The following is a 24744-nucleotide window of genomic DNA, read 5'->3' as shown; positions in this document are numbered from 1 at the left end:
TCTTTGTGTGTTTCGCAGGATGGAAGTTTGGCGCGGGATATGACACAGATGCAGATCTCTATTGATGAGGAAGGTAAATGAAGACTATATCCACCTTTACAACCATTTTCCTTGCTCTAATGCATCTAACATTAAAAATAAGGTGACTTCGCAATTAGTCTTGATTAAAAATATATCTCCGTTCTGGGTAAACAGCACCTATACAAAACTAGGTTGATGCAGCTCCATATGTCACGATTACAAACACACCGTATTTGAAGGCTGATATAGCCTGATGCAGTGAGAGATTTTTGTGTCCAGTGCCGTTCACACACAGCATATTCCATAATCCTGACAAGTAGCGATACTGGCAAAACCATGCCTGCAAAAGAGAGAGGAAGGATAACCGTTGCACAAGTCAGGGCAGGGGATAGAAAGAAGGCATTTTTCACAAAGAATGCAAACTGAGCTCTGAACTTGCAGCTTCAAAACTGAGCACTGAAGTTGCACATCCAAAGCTAAGTTCTGACCTTTCAGCTCCATAACTAAACTCTGAATTTTCAGCTCCACAACTGAGTGCTGGACTTGCAGCTACTCAACTGAGCTCTGAACTTGCACATCGAAAGCTAAGATCTGAACGTTCAGCTCCACAATTAAGCTCTGAACTTGCAGCTTCCCAACTTAGCTCTGAACTTGCAGCTTCCCAACTTAGCTCTGAACTTGCAGCTTCCCAACTTAGCTCTGAACTTGCAGCTTCCCAACTTAGCTCTGAACTTGCAGCTTCCCAACTTAGCTCTGAACTTGCAGCTTCCCAACTTAGCTCTGAACTTGCAGCTTCCCAACTTAGCTCTGAACTTGCAGCTTCCCAACTTAGCTCTGAACTTGCAGCTTCCCAACTTAGCTCTGAACTTGCAGCTTCCCAACTTAGCTCTGAACTTGCAGCTTCCCAACTTAGCTCTGAACTTGCAGCTTCCCAACTTAGCTCTGAACTTGCAGCTTCCCAACTTAGCTCTGAACTTGCAGCTTCCCAACTTAGCTCTGAACTTGCAGCTTCCCAACTTAGCTCTGAACTTGCAGCTTCCCAACTTAGCTCTGAACTTGCAGCTTCCCAACTTAGCTCTGAACTTGCAGCTTCCCAACTTAGCTCTGAACTTGCAGCTTCCCAACTTAGCTCTGAACTTGCAGCTTCCCAACTTAGCTCTGAACTTGCAGCTTCCCAACTTAGCTCTGAACTTGCAGCTTCCCAACTTAGCTCTGAACTTGCAGCTTCCCAACTTAGCTCTGAACTTGCAGCTTCCCAACTTAGCTCTGAACTTGCAGCTTTACAACTGAGCGCTGAACTTGAAGCTTCACAACTGAGTGCTGAACTTGCAGACCCAAAGCTAAGCTCCACAACTAAACTCTGAATTTGCAGCTCAACATCTAAGTGCTGAGTTTGCAGCTACTCAACTGAGCGCTGAACTTGCACGTTGAAAGCTAAGCTCTGAACTTTCAGCTTCACAACTGAGCTCTGAACTTTCAGCTTCACAACTGAGCTCTGAACTTTCAGCTTCACAACTGAGCTCTGAACTTTCAGCTTCACAACTGAGCTCTGAACTTTCAGCTTCACAACTGAGCTCTGAACTTTCAGCTTCACAACTGAGCTCTGAACTTGCAGCTTCACAACTGAGCTCTGAACTTGCAGCTTCACAACTGAGCTCTGAACTTGCAGCTTCACAACTGAGCTCTGAACTTGCAGCTTCACAACTGAGCTCTGAACTTGCAGCTTCACAACTGAGCTCTGAACTTGCAGCTTCACAACTGAGCTCTGAACTTGCAGCTTCACAACTGAGCTCTGAACTTGCAGCTTCACAACTGAGCTCTGAACTTGCAGCTTCACAACTGAGCTCTGAACTTGCAGCTTCACAACTGAGCTCTGAACTTGCAGCTTCACAACTGAGCTCTGAACTTGCAGCTTCACAACTGAGCTCTGAACTTGCAGCTTCACAACTGAGCTCTGAACTTGCAGCTTCACAACTGAGCTCTGAACTTGCAGCTTCACAACTGAGCTCTGAACTTGCAGCTTCACAACTGAGCTCTGAACTTGCAGCTTCACAACTGAGCTCTGAACTTGCAGCTTCACAACTGAGCTCTGAACTTGCAGCTTCACAACTGAGCTCTGAACTTGCAGCTTCACAACTGAGCTCTGAACTTGCAGCTTCACAACTGAGCTCTGAACTTGCAGCTCCATAAACGTACAGCTCCACAACTGAACTTTCAACTTATAGGTTCATAACTGAGCTCTGAACTTGCAGCAATTGGTAACTCAATTTTTCTCCATTTTTCCATATTCATGAGTCTTTTTTGAATTAATACTTATGGGAATATGCAGCACACTGGTGTGTTTATCTGAAGCATGCATCTTTGGAGTTTCTTTGAGCTCTGAACTTGCAGCTCCTCCACATACAGGCTATGCTAACCTCTTCAGACATATTTTATACAGCCCCATATGCACAATACACAAATAACTGTACATTTACATTATTTCTAGATCTGTACCGTGCTCCTGAAGATTTGCAATACCCTTTTGTAACCCAAGGCCAAACCTGGTATAATAACCTGTCTCCCGATGAATATTTCGCTGGTGCTGTTGCCAGTCCTGATAACAATTTATCATATTCAGTTTATGAAGATCAACCCGGTAAGTGGCGTAGGAAGAGTCATCCCTCCTATAAAAATCAACAGCAAATATAGTGCTCTACATTTTGTGTGCTATTATTGATATGTACATACTGTATGTATACCTCACAGTTTTCAAGACCTCTGCTTGCTGTCATTTAGTAAGAACTTTCTTGTATATTTCCAGTGGGCAAACATTTTCTTGCTGAGTCTTTGTGTAACCGTACTACCTACATATAGGGGATTTTATTCCTTTAAATAAGATGGGGCAGAAATTACATCTTATACAAATTAATCTCACCCCTTCTGCAGCACAAAAAATAGCAATACTTGGCAAGGGCACAGAACTTTAACCACAGATTTTAACCTTGCATTAGAATAAGTGGAAAAAAGTAGAAGAAAAAAGAAGGGTCTGTGTAATCTGAGAGTAGCATGATGTAGGGGCAGAGAAACTGATTCCAGCGATGTTTCACTTGCTAGGGTGTGTGTTGTTGTTTCAACCAAGTAAGTGTTTTATTGGTAGGATATTATCACTACAGGACTAGGTGTCACGTCTCCTAGTCCAACCACGCCCCCAGCACTGATTAGCAGTTCTCTGCCTATGCACAGTATACACAGAAAGCTTTCAATCAGTGATGTAGGCGGGGTTATACAGAGTTCAGCATTTCAAGCTCTGCTAGATATTCAGCAGAGAAAACTGTGATTCTATCACAACTACTGCACTCAGAAAACTAAGTGATACATCACTGGAATCAGGGTCTCTGTCCCTACATCATACTGCTGTCAGATAACACAGCAAAACTGCTGAAATGTTCCCTTTTAAGAAGTCAAAGAGAAGGATTCTACGTTCCCTTTGGTTTGCGATCTTTCCCCAGTAAAACCAAAATGTTAGCATTTTTTGAGAATTTTCCTGCCAAGTTGTTGACATTTCTTCTTACTCACTTTTATTCAGTTATTTTTTTCGGTTTCCAAAAACAATGCCACTCTTATCCACAGGTTGTGTCTGGTAATACAAACCTATCCAAGGGCAATCCCAAATATAATTCCTGATGCAAGATTTTATTTTTCTTTTTTAATCACACACAACTTTCTCATGTTTTAGGAAAGTCTAGCAAATTTTAAGGGGTTGTCCACTTTTGCGGATCATTATTTAAGTACCGTATATTCTTTCATGTAAATGCTTGTATTTGTATTGAACAATCATTTGGGGTTTACATAAAAATTTGGCACCTTTTGGCTTTTACAGCCTCTTTTGTTTCAACAAATTCAAATTTGATGTGTTCTGTGGTCATAAATCACTTGGGAAGAGACAGATAAAGGAGTTACAGAGACTTTAAATCTCAATCTGAATGAGCTTACTGATAGGTTCTCAGCTAACTCTTCTGCAGCCAGAAATAGACAATGTTGCACATAGGCAGTAGAAGGCAAACGGTTCCAAATTTTAAAAAAAGTCAACCCCACTATAAAGAAAAAAAAATCCCAATATTTCTCTACAACCATAGGGTTGCTCTCCTGTTTTTATAGTCTGCGTGTGTTATCGTATATTTTCTGCTCTCATTGTATGTATTTCAGTAAGAGTCTAGGTCTCAGTTTCTATAATGTCTTTTCTTCTACTTTATATTTACAGGACCAGCTCAGTCCGTTCCATCTGAGATGCAGGATTCCGCGCAGCAGAGCTTAATGAATCAATTCTTCCCAAATAACATTTTTGGTAACTTTTTCTGATGCAAATCTTACAGTTTTTAGATAATTCATAAACTATTTTGGATTATAACAACTCTGGCAGTGGCATAACTAGAGTCCGACGGGCCCTGGCACAAGATTTGGGCTGGGCCTTCCCCTCACCCTGACATATATGTTTTCCATCCTGATATAAATGTTCCCCTTCCTGTCCCCATCCTGGTAGATATATCACCAATTATGGTATCTATGTCTCTTATCCTGGGCCACATCCTGATATATATATCTCCCATCCTGGTATATATGTCCCTTAGCCTGGCATATCTGTCCCTTATTATATATGTCCCTTATCCTGGGCCCCCATCCTGGTATATATATCTCCCATCCTGGTATATATATGTCCCTTATCCTGGGCCCCATCCTGGTATATATATCTCCCATCCTGGTATATATATGTCCCTTATCCTGGCATATCTGTCCCGTATTATATATGTCCCTTACCCTGGGCTCCATCCTGGTAAATATATCCCCCATCTTGCTATATATGTCCCTTATTCTGGACCCCATCCTGGTATATACCGGTATATCTCCCATCTGGTATATATGTCCCTTATTATATATGTCCCTTATCCTGGGGCCCATCCTGGTATATATGTCCCTTATCCTGGACCCATCCTGGTATATACCGGTATATCTCCCATCCTGGTATATATGTCCCTTATCCTGGGCATATCCTGGTATATATATCCCCCATCCTGCTATATACAGTGGGGCAAAAAAGTATTTAGTCAGTCAGCAATAGTGCAAGTTCCACCACTTAAAAAGATGAGAGGCGTCTGTAATTTACATCATAGGTAGACCTCAACTATGGGAGACAAACTGAGAAAAAAAAATCCAGAAAATCACATTGTCTGTTTTTTTTTTTCATTTTATTTGCATATTATGGTGGAAAATAAGAATTTGGTCAGAAACAAAATTTCATCTCAATACTTTGTGATATATCCTTTGTTGGCAATGACAGAGGTCAAACGTTTTCTGTAAGTCTTCACAAGGTTGCCACACACTGTTGTTGGTATGTTGGCCCATTCCTCCATGCAGATCTCCTCTAGAGCAGTGATGTTTTTGGCTTTTCGCTTGGCCACACGGACTTTCAACTCCCTCCAAAGGTTTTCTATAGGGTTGAGATCTGGAGACTGGCTAGGCCACTCCAGGACCTTGAAATGCTTCTTACGAAGCCACTCCTTCGTTGCTCTGGAGGTGTGCTTTGGATCATTGTCATGTTGAAAGACCCAGCCACGTTTCATATTCAATGCCCTTGCTGATGGAAGGAGGTTTGCACTCAAAATCTCACGATACATGGCCCCATTCATTCTTTCATGTACCCGGATCAGTCTTCCTGGCCCCTTTGCAGAGAAACAGCCCCAAAGCATGATGTTTCCACCACCATGCTTTACAGTAGGTATGGTGTTTGATGGATGCAACTCAGTATTCTTTTTCCTCCAAACACGACAAGTTGTGTTTCTACCAAACAGTTCCAGTTTGGTTTCATCAGACCATAGGACATTCTCCCAAAACTCCTCTGGATCATCCAAATGCTCTCTAGCAAACTTCAGACGGGCCCGGACATGTACAGGCTTAAGCAGTGGGACACGTCTGGCACTGCAGGATCTGAGTCCATGGTGGCATAGTGTGTTACTTATGGTAGGCCATGTTACATTGGTCCCAGCTCTCTGCAGTTCATTCACTAGGTCCCCCCGTGTGGTTCTGGGATTTTTGCTCACCGTTCTTGTGATCATTCTGACCCCACGGGGTGGGATTTTGCGTGGAGCACCAGATCGAGGGAGATTATCAGTGGTCTTGTATGTCTTCCATTTTCTAATTATTGCTCCCACAGTTGATTTCTTCACTCCAAGCTGGTTGGCTATTGCAGATTCAGTCTTCCCAGCCTGGAGCAGGGCTACAATTTTGTTTCTGGTGTCCTTTGACAGCTCTTTGGTCTTCACCATAGTGGAGTTTGGAGTCAGACTGTTTGAGGGTGTGCACAGGTGTCTTTTTATACTGATAACAAGTTTAAACAGGTGCCATTACTACAGGTAATGAGTGGAGGAAAGAGGAGACTCTTAAAGAAGAAGTTACAGGTCTGTGAGAGCCAGAAATCTTGATTGCTTGTTTCTGACCAAATACTTATTTTCCACCATAATATGCAAATAAAATGAAAAAAAACCCAGACAATGTGATTTTCTGGATTTTTTTTCTCAGTTTGTCTCCCATAGTTGAGGTCTACCTATGATGTAAATTACAGACGCCTCTCATCTTTTTAAGTGGTGGAACTTGCACTATTGCTGACTGACTAAATACTTTTTTGCCCCACTGTATGTCCCTTATCCTGGACCTCATCATGGTATATACCGGTATATCTCCCATCCTGGTATATATGTCCCTTATCCTGGCATATCTGTCCCGTATTATATATGTCCCTTACCCTGGGCTCCATCCTGGTAAATATATCCCCCATCTTGCTATATATGTCCCTTATTCTGGACCCCATCCTGGTATATACCAGGGGAAGAGTCTTGAGGAGATCATTTGCATATTCCCAGTGCCTTCTGGGATAAGTGAAGAGTCTCCGCGAGCTCAACGATCACTGGGTTTTGGCCGTTGCAGCTGAAAAGAGGAAATCGGAAAACCAGGGGAAGAGTCTTGAGGAGATCATTTGCATATTCCCAGTGCCTATCGGCGCGCGAATTTTGACTCATCTTTCATCGTTTTTAAGAAATCTCAAGATGGAAGAGGCCAGGAGCCATTTGGTGAGCTGCATTTCTTGCTACATGTTCACAGACTTACCAGTGGAAAAGCCAAACTTCACATGCCACAAATGCAAGCTTGTGTCCCTGTTGGAGGAAAAGTTGCAAAATCTCGAAGAGAGGTTGGCTACGTTGAAGATCATTAAGGAAGGTGAAGAGTTCTTGGACAGAGCAGAATTATCTCTTCATGTTACAGAAAGAGAAGAAATTCGAAGTGCACCTGAAGAAACAGAGGAATGGAGACATGTGACCCAGAGAAGCAGGAGGATCAGGAGGCAGTCAGCACCCATACTGCTCAGAAACCAGTACCAGGCTCTCACGCAGGAAAATGATGAAGAAATACATCAGGATAAGACTTTGCCAACAAACAGCAACCTTGTACGCCTTCAGAGTCCTCCTGGATGGAGAAAGAATAATGTTGTGAAGAAGAAACGGAGAGTGGTGGTCATGGGGGATTCCCTGTTGAGAGGAACAGAGGCCGCTATCTGCAGACCGGATATAACTTCAAGAGAAATGTGCTGTCTTCCAGGTGCAAAAATTAAAGATGTGTCTGAGGATATCAGGACTCTTCAGACCTACAGATGACTACCCATTCCTGCTACTACATGTGGGGACAAATGACACCGCAAGAAACGACCTGGAAACCATCTGCAGAGACTTTGAAGACTTAGGCAAGAAAGTGAAAGAACTGGGAGCGCAGGTGGTCTTCTCTTCCATCCTCCCAGTGGATGGCCATGGAACAAGGAGGTGGAATAAGATTCTGCAGGTGAACAACTGGCTACGTCGATGGTGCCGTCAGCAACGATTTGGATTTCTGGATCACGGAGTGAACTACTTATACGATGGACTACTTGCTAGAGATGGGGTGCACCTTACGAAGACTGGAAAGCATGTATTTGGAAGTCGCCTTGCTACACTTGTAAGGAGAGCTTTAAACTAGAACAACATGGGAAGGGAAGCAAAAGACCAGAAAAAGCCATACACCTGACAAATGCTATTGAGAACTCTGCTAATAGAAGTGGAAAGGAAGAACAAAGACGAAAGAATCTAATTAATAACAATATTGGAGAAAGAGAAACCAATCACAAACTAAAATGTTTCTATACTAATGCACAAAGCATGGGCAACAAACAAGGAGAATTGGAACTACTAACACAGGAAAAGAAATATGATGTCATTGGAATCACTGAAACTTGGTGGGACGATACACATGATTGGAATACAAGACTAGAAGAATACAACTTATTTGCAAGAAACAGACTTGATAAACGAGGAGGGGGTGTTGCATTGTATGTTAGAAACGCATATATCTGCACAGAGATTGAAGCTTCAGAGACTGGGAGTTCTGTGGAAACTGTTTGGGTAAGAATACAAGGACAGAACAATGGAAAGGACACCATTGTAGGCATTTACTACAGGCCGCCTGTGCAAGCTGAAGATATGGATGAACTCTTTATGCATCAAATGGCCAAGTTCTCCAAAAAATATGACATAGTTGTCATGGGAGATTTCAACTATCCAGACATTTGTTGGGAATCTCTCTCAGGCAAAACTAACAGGTCAAGGAAATTCTTATCCTCTCTTGCTGACAACTTTATCTTCCAAAAGGTAGGGGAGAAAACAAGGGGAACTGCTACCTTGGATCTAATCCTTATAAACAGGGAGGAAATGGTTGAGGAGGTAAAAGTGGCTGGAACCCTAGGAGGTAGCGACCATGCTATTTTAGAATTTTGGATAACTAGAGGCGGAAGACCTGTGAAGACTCAGACGTCAAGGTTAGATTTCAGAAAGGCAGATTTTAAGGGATTCAGAAAGATAATTGGAGGGATCCAATGGCTGGATATCCTTAAAGACAAAAATGTCCAGGAAGGATGGGAAATCTTGAAAAATGAAATTCTCAAAGCACAGTTGTTAACAATTCCGAAAAGAGGGAAGAATAGGAAGCATTTAAGGAAACCAGGATGGGTGAACACAGAACTTAAGCACATGCTAAAAAGGAAGAAAAAAATGTTTATAAAATGGAAAGAGGGAGGCATATCTAAAGAAGAATATAATGCTGTCTGCAGAATCTGCAGGGCACAAATCAGATTAGCTAAAGCTGAAAATGAATTGAGGCTTGCAAGAGATGTCAAAAGCAATAATAAAGGATTTTGGGGATATGTCAAAAGTAAAAGAAAAGTCAAAGATGCTATAGGATTTTTACAGGATGAAAATGATGAAATGGTAAGACAGGATGTTGAGAAGGCTGAACTTTTAAATTCCTATTTTGCATCTGTTTTCTCTCAGAAAGGAAATGTAACACCAACTGTTATTCACTGTCCTATTAAGGGAATAGAAGAATCCAGGATATCTATAAACAGAAAGATAGTGAGGAAACACTTAGCTAACCTAAATGAATTCAAGTCTCCAGGTCCAGATGAATTACACCCCAGAGTACTGAAGGAGATAGCAGAAGAAATTTCTGAACCACTCTCCATAATCTTTGAAAATTCTTGGAGAACAGGAGAAGTGCCAGAAGACTGGAGAAGAGCAAATGTTGTTCCTATCTTCAAAAAGGGGAAGAAGGTGGACCCAGGCAACTATAGGCCGGTGAGTCTGACTTCTATACCAGGAAAGATCTTTGAACAAATTATTAAACAACATGTAAGTCAATACCTGGATAAGAATGAAGTGATCAAACAGAGTCAGCATGGGTTTGTAACTAATAAGTCATGTCAGACTAACTTAATTTCCTTCTATGACGGTATCACTGATTGGGTGGATCAAGGAAATGCTGTAGATATAGTATATCTTGACTTCAGCAAAGCATTTGACAAAGTCTCTCATACAATCCTTATTGAAAAAATGACAAAGTATGGAATGGACAAGGCAACTGTTAGGTGGATTCATAGCTGGCTTAGTGATCGGACCCAAAGAGTGGTCGTAAATGGCTGCACATCCAGTTGGAAGAATGTCTCAAGTGGGGTACCACAGGGCTCTGTCCTGGGCCCTGTATTGTTCAACATCTTTATCAACGATTTAGATGAAGGAATTGAGGGTAAACTGATTAAATTTGCTGATGACACAAAGCTAGGAGGGATAGCTAATACTAGAGAAGAGAGAGAGAGGATTCAAAAAGATTTAAATAAACTGGAGAAGTGGGCAGTAACTAACAGAATGGTTTTTAACAGGGAGAAATGCAAAGTACTACATCTGGGCAATAAAAATGAAAAAAGCATATATAGAATGGGAGGAATAGGGTTAAGTGACAGCACATGTGAAAAAGACTTGGGTATACTAATAGATCACAGACTGAATATGAGTCAACAGTGTGATGCAGCAGCAAAAAAGGCAAATGCAGTTCTAGGATGTATTAACAGAAGCATACAGTCTAGATCACGTGAAGTCATTATTTCCCTCTACTCCTCTTTGGTCAGACCTCATCTGGAATATTGTGTCCAGTTTTGGGCACCACATTTTAAAAAAGACATCAACAAACTGGAGCAAGTTCAGAAAAGAGCGACCAGAATGGTGACCGGTCTGCAAACCCTGTCTTATGAGGAAAGGTTGCAGGATTTGGGAATGTTTAGTTTGCAAAAGAGAAGACTGAGAGGAGACTTAATTGCTGTCTACAAATATCTAAAGGGCTGTCACATTGTAGAAGGATCAACTTTATTCTCATTTGCACAAGGAAAGACTAGAAGCAATGGGATGAAACTGAATGGGAGGAGACACAGATTAGATATTAGAAAAAACTTTTTGACAGTTAGAGTGATCAATGAGTGGAACAGGCTGCCACGAGAAGTGGTGAGTTCTCCTTCAATGGAAGTCTTCAAACAGAGGCTGGACAGACATCTGACTGGGATGATTTAGCGAATCCTGCTTTGAGCAGGGGGTTGGACCAGATGGCCCAGGAGGTCCCTTCCAACTCTACGATTCTATGATTCTATACCGGTATATCTCCCATCTGGTATATATGTCCCTTAGCCTGGTATATATGTCCCTTATTATATATGTCCCTTATCCTGGGGCCCATCCTGGTATATATGTCCCTTATCTTGGGGCCCATCCTGGTATATATATTCCCCGTTCTGTTGCTGTTCTTTAATGCATAGTAAGGAATGAACCATTATACTCCCCTTCTCTGTGCTCCCGCCACTCCGTGTCCTCTTCCGAAGCTGGCAACTGACTTCAGCGTGCAAGCAATTGAAGCACATGATGTCACTTCCGTGCGCCCCTAGTCCCGTGCACATCGACATCAGCAGCTGGCCTCTGATTGGGCGGCATGTAGCGTGTATTGCTGCTCACTGACCCGACAGGTCTCTGCACCACAATACACGGCAGCTGATTGTGCATCTGAGGACGCACGTCCCGTTTAAGTTTGCGCTGGCCGGTTCCAGATCTATCCATCAGCGTCTAAGCTGCTGATAGCAAATAAAGTCCGTGGAGCCTCATTTAAGAGTCTCAAACACGGGACTAGCCAGATCTTCCTCCAGGGAAGGACCCAGCCAAGGGGTGGCTCCTTTCAGAAAACCACCATTACCATTATGGTGGTAATGGTGGTTTCCGACAGGAGCCACCCCTTGGCTGGCTCCTTCCCTGGAGGAAGATCTGGCTAGTCCCGTGTTTGAGACTCTTAAATGAGGCTCCATGGACTTTATTTGCATATTCATATTTCCCAGGGAGCATTGCACCTAGGATTTCACTGATTGAGCGCCTTTGCCGGCTGCCGCAGTGTTTTCTTTGACTGGTCTCCCTGAGGTCAGTGATTGTTTTGTGATGTAAGCTGCTGATAGGTCTCTCTAATCTGTTCCCCATAACCCGCTGTCTTTTGATGGCTGTCACTAGTCCTGAGTATGCAGTTATGTGTTTTTACATCACTACTGTAACACTCCTGCTGTTGCATTCTTGCTGACAATTAGGGTCTCTAAGGCTATATTCACACACAGCGTTTTTACTTCGTTTTTTCTGCAGCCAAAACCTGCTCTCTGTGCAGCAAAAACGCATTCAAAACACAAATTTTTCAGCAAATTTCTGGATGTGGATTAGATGTGTACTTTGTCTATAATACATGTTTAATAAAATTAGCTTTATTCGCCAAAAATGAAGCCGAAGACGCCATTGACTTTTTTTTGCAGTGTTTTTTCATTTTCTCGTTGCTGCAAAAATGCTGAAAGAATTGACATTCTGCAGATGTCAAAAACGCTGCAGTTTTCCTATTTAGTCAGGAAAAAAATTTTAAAAAAAGTGTGCATGAGATTTCTGAAATATTGTAGCTTCTGCTACTGTAAAAAGGCAGCTTTAAATTTTCATAAAAAAAAAACAAAAACATAGCAGCAAAAAAGCAATGTGTGAACATAGCCTTGGGAGAAGACAGAAGTGGTTTACCACCTCTTCTGTCTGTTACAGATTTCAGCTTTTAGCAAACTATACAGCCAAAAACTGATGCAATTTCTTTCTCCTGGAAAAACAGTGAAAGCAAACTATCGGTTTAATTTTCTTTGATAAACCAATAGTACAAGTGAAAAGAAAAACTTTGTAATATATCTTATCAGGGAAATCTGCTTCTTTCTCCTCCTACACTGAGCTTTTATTCTCAAAATTCTCAATTCATGGGGAAAAATCTGTCTTTTGTGAATACAAACATTCCCATTACTGAGATAGGAGATGACAGTTGGTGCTCATAAAGTTATATGAATAACTATAACTGTTGTTTCAGGGTAAACTGAATGTCTGTCTCTGCCTCTAGCTCCTCCCTCTCCATAAAATTTTAAAATCACCTACTGTCATCCCCTATTTTAGTAATGGGAAAATAAGAGGAAGTAGGAAACATGAGCATAACTGGCTATAAAATGGAGAGAAACCACAACAAACAGTGACAGAACAAGCAGAACAGAAAAGTTTCTATGCTTGGGTGGATAGGCTGTAAGAGACTTCAAGAGATTCCGATTCTATATTAACCAGACACATACCATTAATTACTTCCTATGAGGAACCAACAACGGTACTGACTATTGCTGTCTAATGAAAAAAGAAGAAATATGCAGCACTCACCAATAAAGCTGAAAAACTGTGTCTTTATTTCACATTAATTCCATCAACAGATATGTGGATATGCAGGATGTTAGAGGAATGCTAGGGGAGGGAGATGCCGGACAACGGGTCCAGAAGCGAGTAATCGCGAAACGGCCGTTGTCCGGCACCTCTGTCCCCTAGCATTCCTCTAATGTCCTGCATGTCCACATATCTGTTGATGGAATTAATGTGAAATAAAGATGCAGTTTTTCAGCTTTATTGGTGAGTGCTGCATATTTCTTTTTTTTTTTTTCATTTCACATTGAAATATTCATGTTTTTTTCATGCAAGCACCTCCGTTTTTTGACTGAAATATATACCGCAATACTTCAGATAAATAGCTCCGTCTATTAATGTGGCGATTTGTGTGCCCTAGTTTGCCGTTCATCTGTTTGCTCTTTGCTGGGACTATTGCTGTCTAAGGCTAGTTTCACACTAGCGTTTCCTGGAGCTGCGTCGGGCTGCGCACAGCCGCCGCTAAGCTCCGCCTATGGCCGTGCCTCCTCCTGTCAGCTCCGCCTATGGGCGCATGACGCTGCATGCAACCTGCGTACCCTATCTTTAGCATTGGGTACGCAGGCCGTGCACAGGTATGCGTTTGCCGGCGCATGCGTCCTTTTGACGGTGCACCGACCTGCACCAAACGCACAGTGTTGCATTTTGGTGCACTCGGCGCACCGTCAAAAAGACGCATACGCTGGCAAACGCATGCCTGCGTACCCAATGCTAAAGATGGGGTACGCAGGTCGCATGCAGCTGACAGGAGGAGTTGTGGCCGTGGGCGGAGCTTAGCGGCAGCCCGACGCAGCTCCAGGAAATGCTAATGTGAAACTAGCCTAATAGTGCCTAACTCTAAATATATACATTGGGCTTAACGGGACCTTTCGAGTATTTGGAGCTGAAACTGAACGGAAACTCTCCAAATCCTCGTAAAAAGTCAAAACTCCTTAACAACTTGGCAGCTCTGCACAGTTTTTGCTCTCAAAGCTCTGCAATAAGATTCTGTATGTGTATATAGTCAGTTTCTGCTTCAAAAACTCAGCAAAAAGACAAAGTTTTTCAAGCAGAAACTGCTTTGGGAAACTCTGAACTTTTTTTAACCTTTTTTATTTGGATTGTGCCCAGTTTAAAAAGTTTTTCTTTAGGATATTTTTCAAAAATTGACATGCACTTTCTTTTTTTCAAATAGGCATTTTTTTCCAAACCTTTTAATAGGAAAAACCAGCTTAAAAAAAAGGTTATATCAAAAGCAAAGTGGATTTCCCAAAGACCTAAATTAGAAGTGTTTTTCAAGAAGTTTTTTTTTTTTGAGGATTCTGGAGAGCATCTACTCAAACAAAAATCCATAAAAAAACATCAGTTCCCACAGTGAGTTTTTGGTGACTTTTTTATGCTCCGTATTTAAAAAAAATGAAAGCACATTATTTTATTAACTGGGTGCAGAAATGATGCAGAAAATATGCTACATCAAAAACTCACCAAAAGCTCATCATGGGAACGTAGCCTTAGGATTCCTTTGTTGCGTCGTCGTGCCAAAGCAGTCCTCTAGCACTGGTGGACCAAAGTTGCAGTGGTATAGGTATAAGGCCTACAGATTAGGACCCCCAAAACATGCAGTACCCAACTAGTTCTGGGCAAGCCATCAAACTCCAAAGTCTTACGACTTATTTTCTTTTTTTTTATTTTCTATAGAAACACAATTTGATGTCAAGATCTATTATCGTGGCAATCTGGTGAAGAACACCTTGGTGAAGAACGCAAATGGCTTCCAGATAACTTCAAGTAAACAGCCTAATCCCCAAAGTTATTTAGAGGATGTGACATTGCCCCCACCCACCATGATACATGACCAAAAAGTAGCTGCTGAAATAACTAAAATTCTAGATAACCTAACACCAGGCACAAATGTGGAAGTGCGAGATGGGTCGATATGTGCTCAAAGGCTGGGCAAGAGCAGGAGCTTCTGGGCAATGACGGACGAGCCAACCACAACTGAACCCAGCCCTATAAGCAAAACTGACTATAGTGTTCTGTATAATTATCAAAAATTTGTGAAAGGTATGATCTAGATTCTTTTTCATGAATATTGTTTATGGATGGTAATTTTTGCTACAATGTATGTTCACGTCAGTAAAACAATTGGTTCCGACCAGTCAAAATTCTTATTAAACAGATATAGGTCATATTTTGTAATGCTCTTGATCATTGCTATTGAATGCAAAAAAATACTGTTAAAGACAACATGTTACCAGGTCAAAAGTGGCCAGTTTGCTCTTATTCTATTCCTGCTGTTCGTCTGAGCATTCCGTTTTTGTTTTTCTTCTACCCGTCATATGGTTCCAGAGATATAGGCCTTTCTATTTAGTGCTAATTTTTATAGTCTGTATCAAGTGGGCGGTGCTCACAGGATAATAATGTGGAGCAACCCAAAGACACGCCCCAGAGGATCCTGTGAGCAACGCCCCTTTCATAAAAAGCAGAATAAATAGCACTAAATAAAAATGCCCATATCTCTGGAACCGTAAGATGGATTTTAAAAAAACAAAAACTGGAATATTCAATGGAGCAGTGGCAATAAAACAGATTTATAAATTTGACCTGGTGAAAGGTCTTTTTTAGGCCAAGTTTACACGTTCAGTATTTGGTCAGTATTTTATTTTACTAATACACGTGTTGCTACTATACATTTCCTCTGATTGTTCCACTACTGGATTTAGCTTACAAATACTGATGTAGGATACTGAATGTGTGAACGTGGCCTTAAAGTAACATTTAAGTTACTTTGTTGTATACAAGTCTGGAAAACTTGGCTGACAACCAGTAGGGTCACCATTACAGTTCCCACAAAGGTTGTCACCCAATATTCTGGGAGACCTGACCACCCTGCCTAATCACATGCATGAGTGTCAGTAGAATAGCAATGATGATTACTGATACAAGTCACCTCTTGATTTAAAGTGGTATTCCCATCTCCGAGATCCCATCCCTATATGTAGTAGGTGTAATAATAATAATATTAGCAAATATTTCCAATTAGAGATGTAGTATAGTTTTTCTGATTTGCTATGTCTCTTTTCTCATGTGCAGGCATTACAGGACCTTAGGTATCCATGGTTACGACCACTAGCAACTAGCTAACTGTCACTATATCGGTGGTTGTAACCATGGATATCTAAGGTCCTGCAATGCCTACATATGAGGAAAGAGATATAGCGAATCAGAAAAACTATTCTACGTCTCTAATTGTAGGTATTTGCTAATATTATGATTATTACAACTACTACATAATTGGGATAGGATCTTGTAGATTGGAATACCCCTTTAAGGAGGAATTTTTTAAATTTATTTTTGTAAAGTTTAAAGGATTTTCCTAAATCCATATGCATTTCAAATATCCCCTACACAATGCAGAGCATAAAGAAATGGTCTTGAAAAAACACTCAATGTCACACAACCAGTCAATCATGGCGGGAGCCTGTGCACACAACAGCACAGCCTTGTGTCATGATTGGCTGCTATAGTCATATGAGATTTCAAGCTAATGTGATGTCAAGGAAAGACTAGAAGCAATGGGATGAAACTGAATGGGAGGAGACACAGATTAGATATTAGAAAAAACTTTTTGACAGAGTGATCAATGAGTGGAACAAGCTGCCACGAGAAGTGGTGAGTTCTCCTTCAATGGAAGTCTTCAAACAGAGGCTGGACAGACATCTGACTGGGATGATTTAGCGAATCCTGCTTTGAGCAGGGGGTTGGACCAGATGGCCCAGGAGGTCCCTTCCAACTCTACGATTCTATGATCTGTAGATCCAGGGTAGACAATGGCCGTTCCTTTCTGACTGTGATTACGGTGTTTTTGAAGAAAAGTTATTTATTGTTGTTGGGCACAGTAAAGGGAATTTCCAAGTTTCACCCAGATGTTGGGAAACCCCTTTTAAGTGTTTTTTTTATTCTAATATTTTTTTTACATCAATTTTTCTTTTTTCTTTTCAGAACTAATTGAGTTCATAGAGCAAAAGAGGAAAGAATCTCCCCAATACTCCATTTGGATCTGTTTAGGGCAATTCTGGCCGGATGGAGAATCATGGAAAAAGAAGTTAATTATGGTGCAAGTGAGTTTCCTATCTGTGAGACCTGTAAATTTGTCATAATTTACTATACATGAGTTTTACCATCTTAATTTAACCTGTGAGACCTGTAAATTTGTCATAATTTACTATACATGAGTTTTACCATCTTAATTTAACCTAATGGGGATTTTGGCCTTTATTTTCCTTTTATTGACTTGAACCTAGGGTATTTTGGGCTGTATTGTTTTCCTCATAATCCACACTCTGAGACTCACAAGTATCTCAAAAACAGGAGCTCCATCCTCTATCTCATGGCGGCTGCAGGGAAAAGGTGGATGCCCATGCGCTTTTCTTTCTGTTGAGTTCTGTGGAAGTTCCCATAAAACTCCCATAAACGTCAATGAAGGGAGCTGCACATGCATGACAACCTCTTCACTGAAAGCAGCCGTGAAACACAGGATGGGTTATACTGTTGTGTGGGGGGCCATCATATTGTTTTGAGGGCTAATTGGGGTATCATTATACTGTTTAGAGGACTAGTGAGGCCATTATACTGTGTGTAGGGTTATGTGGGGTATCTTTATATTGTATAAAAGACTAATGGGGGCCATTATACTGTGTGTAGAGTTATGCAGGGGCCATTATGCACTGTAGGGCTGTGTGGGATACATTATACTTTTTTGAGGACTATGTGGGGTATCATTATACTGTTTGAAGGCTAGTGAGGGCCATTATACTGTATGTAGGCCATCATACTGTGTGGGGGCTATTATACTGTATGTCGACCATTATATTGTGTCTGGAGTGTAGTACAGAGACCATTATACTCTGTGGAGAGTTGTGTGGGGTCATTGTACTAATCGAAGGGCTATGTGGGGTTTCATTATACTGTTTGAAGGCTAGTGGGGGCCATTATACTGTAGTGTGTGGAGGGTTGTGCAGGGGCCATTATACTCTGTGGAGATTTGTGTGGGGGCCATTATACGGTATGGAGGGCTGTGTGGTGGCCATCATATTGTGTAAAGGGCTATATTGGGGGCCATCATACTGTGTGTGGGGAGATTGTGGGGGTGATAATACTGTGTGTGGGTCACTGTGGGGTTATCATACTTGGTGAGAGGTGGGTTACTGCCTGGAGGGTCATCTTGCTGTATGTGTGAGTGGCTGGTGGAGGAATTCACTGTGGGGGTGTCCTACTGTGTTTCAGGAGCACATTTATTGGCATCCTACTTTATGGAGGCCATGACAGGGGTATCCTAGTGTGTGGAGCTTCAACAGGGGCACAATTATGGGACGCATTTCTTTTTTTTTTTTTTGGTGGGGTGGGTGGCTCAATTAAGACTTCTGGTATGGAACCCCATGATTTCCATGTACGCCCCTGGTTTGGCTAACACTCTAATGTGCATGGGAGTGTCTGGGGAGAGATCGATCCAGCCGATTCATTTATACATGGCAGCTCTCTCACAGAGAACACGAGCGCTCTGCTGAACTAGTGCTCCTGTGTATAAAACTGCCGGCAAAGATGGCTGCCAGCCATACGGTCAGCTGAAGCATCGTTTGGCCGACAACCATGCCATGTGTATGCCGTATTTAACCACCCCCTTCTACCTTCCCTTAACATATATCAGTAGAAAGGGAGTATGACCACCAGATAAGACTATAGTGATACATATGTCGGCAGAGGAGATGAGTATAGAAAACGGTAGATTTTTAATTAAGATTTTATTTTAAAAGTTTGCTTGATTTTTTAATTTTATATGCATAAAAGGAACCTAAAAAAATTAGTCGTAGAAGCTGATATAGACACTAAAGTAAGCCCCTTGAATGTTACTTTACTACTCTTATTTTTTTTTTTTTTTCAGATCACACCAATCTCGATGCAACTCCTACATGAGATGAGTTACAACATTGGTGCCTCGTCGTTACGCAGCAGTGAGGTCAACCTGCAAATCTCAGACTCTTTGTCTCTGCACAGTACGAGTGATCTGCTGAGTTTTCTTAAAGAGTTTGAAGAAAGGATGGAATGTTCTTAGAAACGCACAAGCTTGATCTTCCACTGAGAGACTCGTACGGATGACAAATGCAATGGAACTTAATCAGCGATGTCTAAATGTGCAAAATGATACCACCCACTGGCATCAACTGTACCCTAGACTTATTTCAACTGATGTTCTATTAGAAAATGATAAACTAGGCAAAACTGTAAGTGTATGGTCAATAGGAGTCCAACCACTGTGACCTCGATCAATCATAAGAATGAGATCACGAGTGGACATAGGGGTAGCGCCATCCATTACCACCACTCCATTTAATCCTCTAGGTCTTTGGGAGTGATGGTGCACGTACATGGAGCGGCTTACACGCATGCGGGCTACCAATCCATTCATCTGGGAAACACAGGACCTTAACTCTCGAAAGATCGTGGGGTCCCAACAGTCGGGCTCTTGTTAATCCTACAACTCATCAATCATTGGAATGGATAATAAATGCTGCTCGGGGGTCATCCCCATTAACAAGATCACCCATCAAAAGATATTGTTACTTTAAGTGTGGTCTTCTGCCTTCTGAAAACCCTGCCTTGGTTTTGTCTTAATTTCTGTCCATAAACGAGCGCTTCTTAAAGGCTCACATATCGTTATGTCCTAATATAGCATGCATGTTGTCAGCAGCACATCCTCTGATTACACGGGCAGTCGCGTGGCTGACAACTATGATTTACATCACTCGTTTGCTGACTAGCATGTCACGCTGCTGCTCCCCCCAGCTTCCCTTTCAGTACATAGGAAGCACATAGTATATATTTCATGGTTATGCACCCTTTTGATTTGAAAAATTGAATTGAAAATTTCCTGGCAGAAGCTGGTGAGTTCAAATTTAAAAGATTTGCATCTCACTAAATGCGACCCCTTCTTTGTGTACTTATGTTCATTTTATCTATGTGATGTTCGCCAATTGTCCACGGTGCTCCAAGTGCCATGAGTTTAAAGGTATTTAACGGAAAAACTGTTTCTATTTCTTCCAATAAATCTGCTTCTAGATCCAAACCTATGAGAACAGGTTTCAGGTTGTTTCTTTAAAAGCTAGTTATTTCTCAGAAATAATAGTCAGCGAGCTCTCATTACCAGAGCCAGAGAAAGTATAGTTCAAAAACGGAGTACTTTTTATGGTGTGTCCTTATTAAAGGGGTTGTGCAACACCGGACAATCCCTTATTAATGGGCCAAGGGTGAATGAAAAAGTGTCACGTCACCGCCAGACTCAGGGCCTGCTGTCCCGGCCTCGGCCAGTAGGAGGCGCCGGACTATCACATCGCCGTCAGACTCAGGGCCTGCTGTCCCGGCCTCGACCACTAAGAGGCGCCGGACTGTCCTATCACCGTCTGACCCGTGGCCTGCAGTCCCGGCCTTGGTCTCTGGGAGGCGCTGTGCTTCAACCCCGAGTGGTGGCGGCGATAGTCATGAGGCTTCTGCGCAGACGTCCGCTGGACGCAGGCTTCGCTCCTCGGTCAGTCATGAAGGGGCTGGTGCATCACCATCCAGCCTGGTCCTGGGGGCGGTCCGGATGACATCATCAGTCCAGGAACCTATGAGGGGTGACCTGATCCCTCAAATACCTTGGGACTGCTCTTGCAGGCCGCCGGATATATTCTTGGTTCCCCTGCGTGTTACTGTGTGTATTACTGTTGACTGACTCTGACTTTTGCCTGGACTTCTGACCCTTCTTCTGCCTAACGATTCTGTACCTCTGCGACTCTCCTGGTTTATGACTCTGACTTCGGCCTGGATTCTGACTCTGCTTCTGCCTAACGATTCTGTACCTCTGCGACTCCCCTGGTTTATGACTCTGGCTTCGACCTGGTATCTGTCTTTGCTGCTGTCTACCGTTTTTATACCTTTTCTGCCTGACTGGTTTAGTCTCGGATATCATTGCCTTTGTGTCCTGTGTTGGAACACCTGTCTGGCGACCGTCCTGCTCTGGTCACTGCTCCTATTCAGACAGCGCCTCCTGGGCTCTGCTATAAATCCAGATCCCTGTATAGGGGTAAAGGGTATCAGTGCTTCTCGGGGTGTTGTCTGGCTGCAGCCCAGACCGCAGGCAGACGTCACAAAAAGAAAATAAATAGATACTTACTGTGTCACTCCTCCATACTAAGTGCTGCATTCTCCCTCACCCATGACAGCACCACGGAGAGAGGGGATCCGCCCTTCAGGGACAGGAACCTACAGATAAAAAGGGCGGTACCTCTCCTCCGCCTTCAGTTGGGTTCCTGTCCCTGACGGAGGGACCCACAGGACGGTACCTTTCGTGTGTCCAGGATCCGGGGCCGGCCTGACCGGTGGTGGCAGCGGGAAGGCCCCTGCCTCGGGAAGGTGCGGTGCCCGAAGCCGCCACTGCTGGGGCCCATGCGGGCTGCCGGGTGAGCGGGCGGGAGTGACGCCGGAGCCGCCGCTCCGGAGAGGAAGTCGGGGCTCGTGGGGACCCGGTAAACATGCGGGCGGCGCCGGGTTACAGAGGTGTACCAAGATGGCGGCTGCCCCGGAAGTAGAAGCCGGCTTCCGGGTCCCTAGAACCGGCGCATGCGCAGGAGCGCTCTCCCGGGGACCGCGGTGCAGGATGGGAGCGGTGACGCCAGCCGGGAAATTTTAAAATGGTGGCTGCACAAGCGCTCCAGGCTGGAGGCGATCCTGAAGGGGATAGTGACCAGCAACAGGAGCAGCAAGCCAGGCAGCAGCTTTAGCAGCAGCAGCACCACCACCACAATCATCGTCAAAAGAACGCAGTACAGATGGTCGTTCCAGTAGTCACTCCACGCAGCATAGCACGTCAGCTGCAAGGAGCAAATCGCCACCAGGAGTGCAGCCTATTCAGGACCTGACTCCATCTCCCGAATCGATACCTGCAACCGCATACCTTTGGGTGAGTGATCTTCGTGAATGTTCACCATTGTATTAAAAGTTCCATTTCCCTTACTAGGGAAAGAAGGGGAAAAGAAAAGGGGTGCCCCACTTGTGCTAGTCCCCTACCTATTTCTTGAGAGAGTGGTTCTACACCTCAGAGCCAGCTGCCACCTTCACCATCTCACTCTGCTGCGGACACCAGGCAGCCAGAGTTCAACACCAGTTTCAGCAGTGGCTTCAAGCCAGCTGGTAACTCCACCAGGTTTCTGCAGTGGCTTCACAAGACGCTATCACCAACACCTGCCTAGACCATGTGACCCCATGGGAAAAGGGAATGGTCAAATGATCAGGGGCCAAAAACTGCTATAACCCCAGTGACCACCGGGGGCAAAAGCCAAAGCAAAGAAAACATCGAGTGCAAAAAAAAAAAAAAAAACGACACATCCGGGGCACGGAGAATCAAAGGGCAGACTTTCTAAGTCGCTCCCAATTATGACAAGGGGAATGGGTCCTAAAGCGGTCCGTTTTTCGGCAGATTGAAAAAATGTGGGGGGACCCGGGCATAGATCTGTTTGCCGACTTCAGAAACAAAAAGTGGAAACTTTCTGCTCCATAGACCCCAGGGGGAATCCTCTAGCTCTGGACGCCTTCATACTCCCATGGACATGGGGCCTAACATATGCCTTTCCCCCGATCATGCTGATCCCAGCAGTGTTAAGAAAAGTCAGGGAGGATGGGGCAGGAATGATTTTAATAGCCCCCTTCTGGCCCAAAAGAACCTGGTTCTCCTGGCTAAGAATATTCTCTCTAACTGACCCATGGATCCTCCCAGATCTCCTGGACCTGCTATCGCAGGGGCCAGTGTTACACCCTCAGGCAGGGAGATTCCATTTAACAGCATGGAATTTGAGAGGGCACTGATGAGAGACAGAGGAATTTCAGAGAACCTGATAACTACACTACAAAAAAAAAAAAAAGAGAAAAAATTCTTATCCACTTCGGAGGTAAAGGTTCAGGATGAGGTTCACATTGACAAAATCCTAGAATTTCTACAAAAGGGCCTAGAACAGGGTCTAGCGGTCAACACATTAAAGGTACAAGTAGAGGCCTTGGGCACCTTTATAACCATAATGTGGTAGGTAATCCCTGGGTGACAGATTACTAAGGCCGTATCCAGATCCGGGCCGATAGCTAATCAAAGATTACAATCATGGGATCTAAATCTTGTACTATCCACGCTAACAGGCCCTCCATTCGAACCTATTCACTCAGCATCCCTAAGAATCCTGTCGTTAAAAACAGTGCTTCTTTTGGCGCTAACATCAGCTCGCAGAGTGAGCGATATGCAAGCTTTATCAGTAGGGCCACCTTTCACAAAGATTCTAGATGATAGGGTCATTTTAAAGCCTGACCTGGCATATCTACCCAAAGTGTCATCACACTTCTATAAGTCCCAAGAGGTAGTCCTTCCTTCATTCTGCCCAAATCCTAAAAAGAAGGGAGAAGACAAATTCCACACCTTAGACGTGATGAGGTGCCTAGTGCAGTATCTAGAGGCCACCAAGAAATGTAGGAAGGAAGGCTCTCTCCTTGTGTGTTTTCAGGGACCTTGGAAGGGACTCAAAGCATCTAAGAGTACCCTGGAAAGGTGCATAAGGGATGCGATTGCCCTGGCATATTCATCCAGTGAAAATACCATTCCGGAAGGGTTGAGAGCCCATTCCACAGGAGTGATGGTGACCTCATGGGCTGAAAGATCTGAGGTATCAATAGAAAAAATCTGTAAGGCGGCCACCTGGTCATCACCTTCGACCTTTTTTAGGCACTATAGATTAGATCTAGCCTCTACGTCTGACCTGACCTTCGGGAGTAGGGTCCTTCAGGCGGTGGTCCCTCCCTAAGCTACCAATCTCTGTAATTCTCTCCGTGGTGCTGTCATGGGTGAGGGAGAATAGCTTAGTTACTCACCGATAACGGTGTTTCTCAGAACCCATGACAGCACCCGCTTATTCCCCTCCCCTTCACGAGTGTGGTGGGCACGTTTTACTGTTAGTAGAGTGTTTCCGTTTAGACACGGTGCTTCTGATAATAAGCAATATTATAATGTTATGCATATATTTCTGTTGTCTAACTAACCTGGAGACCCTCTGATGCTCTGTAACCAACTGAAGGCGGAGGAGAGGTACCGCCCTTTTTATCTGTAGGTTCCTGTCCCTGAAGGGCGGATCCCCTCTCTCCGTGGTGCTGTCATGGGTTCTGAGAAACACCGTTATCGGTGAGTAACTAAGCTATTCCTCACTGGTCTCCTGGGATCAACAACTGGTGGGTCATCACGTGAACGCTGCTGCCAATCAGTGGCACTGATTGGTCACAGCATTCATATTTAATCTCAACGAAGGGCTCAATCTCAAGCACTTAGTTCATCAATGGTCTGGAAAGTGAGATTTTTTTCATCTCCCTGGAGCCATTAATAAGGTATTGTCCAGCAGTGAACATCTCCTTGCCAAAAAAATTTATCCCTGCTAACTAGAGTTCATGCGAACTGATTTGCAGGACATGGTCCATAGGCCAGATCAGAAATTTGTGGCTGCGGGATTGG

The 24744-nt window shown here is 43.4% G+C and overlaps 1 protein-coding gene across 1 annotated transcript in view; it reads left to right on the top strand.

Annotated features, from left to right (window-relative positions):
- LOC141085466 (interferon regulatory factor 3-like) overlaps positions 1-20296 on the top strand; it is a 51506-nt gene extending 31210 nt beyond the window's left edge. The window contains exons 5-10 of the mRNA XM_073570851.1: positions 19-73; positions 2510-2659; positions 4265-4348; positions 14868-15233; positions 17172-17290; positions 19111-20296. Coding sequence (XP_073426952.1) covers positions 19-73; positions 2510-2659; positions 4265-4348; positions 14868-15233; positions 17172-17290; positions 19111-19281 — 945 coding nt within the window. The 3' untranslated portion in view covers positions 19282-20296. The remainder of the gene's footprint in view (positions 1-18; positions 74-2509; positions 2660-4264; positions 4349-14867; positions 15234-17171; positions 17291-19110) is intronic.
- The last annotated feature ends 4448 nt before the right edge of the window (positions 20297-24744 follow it).

The sequence above is a fragment of the Dendrobates tinctorius genome, unplaced genomic scaffold (genome assembly GCF_039654945.1).
Source record: "Dendrobates tinctorius isolate UK_male_01 unplaced genomic scaffold, ASM3965494v1 ptg000028l, whole genome shotgun sequence".
NCBI classification, from domain to species: Eukaryota; Metazoa; Chordata; class Amphibia; order Anura; family Dendrobatidae; genus Dendrobates; species Dendrobates tinctorius.
This window is presented reverse-complemented; position numbering and strand designations above follow the sequence as displayed.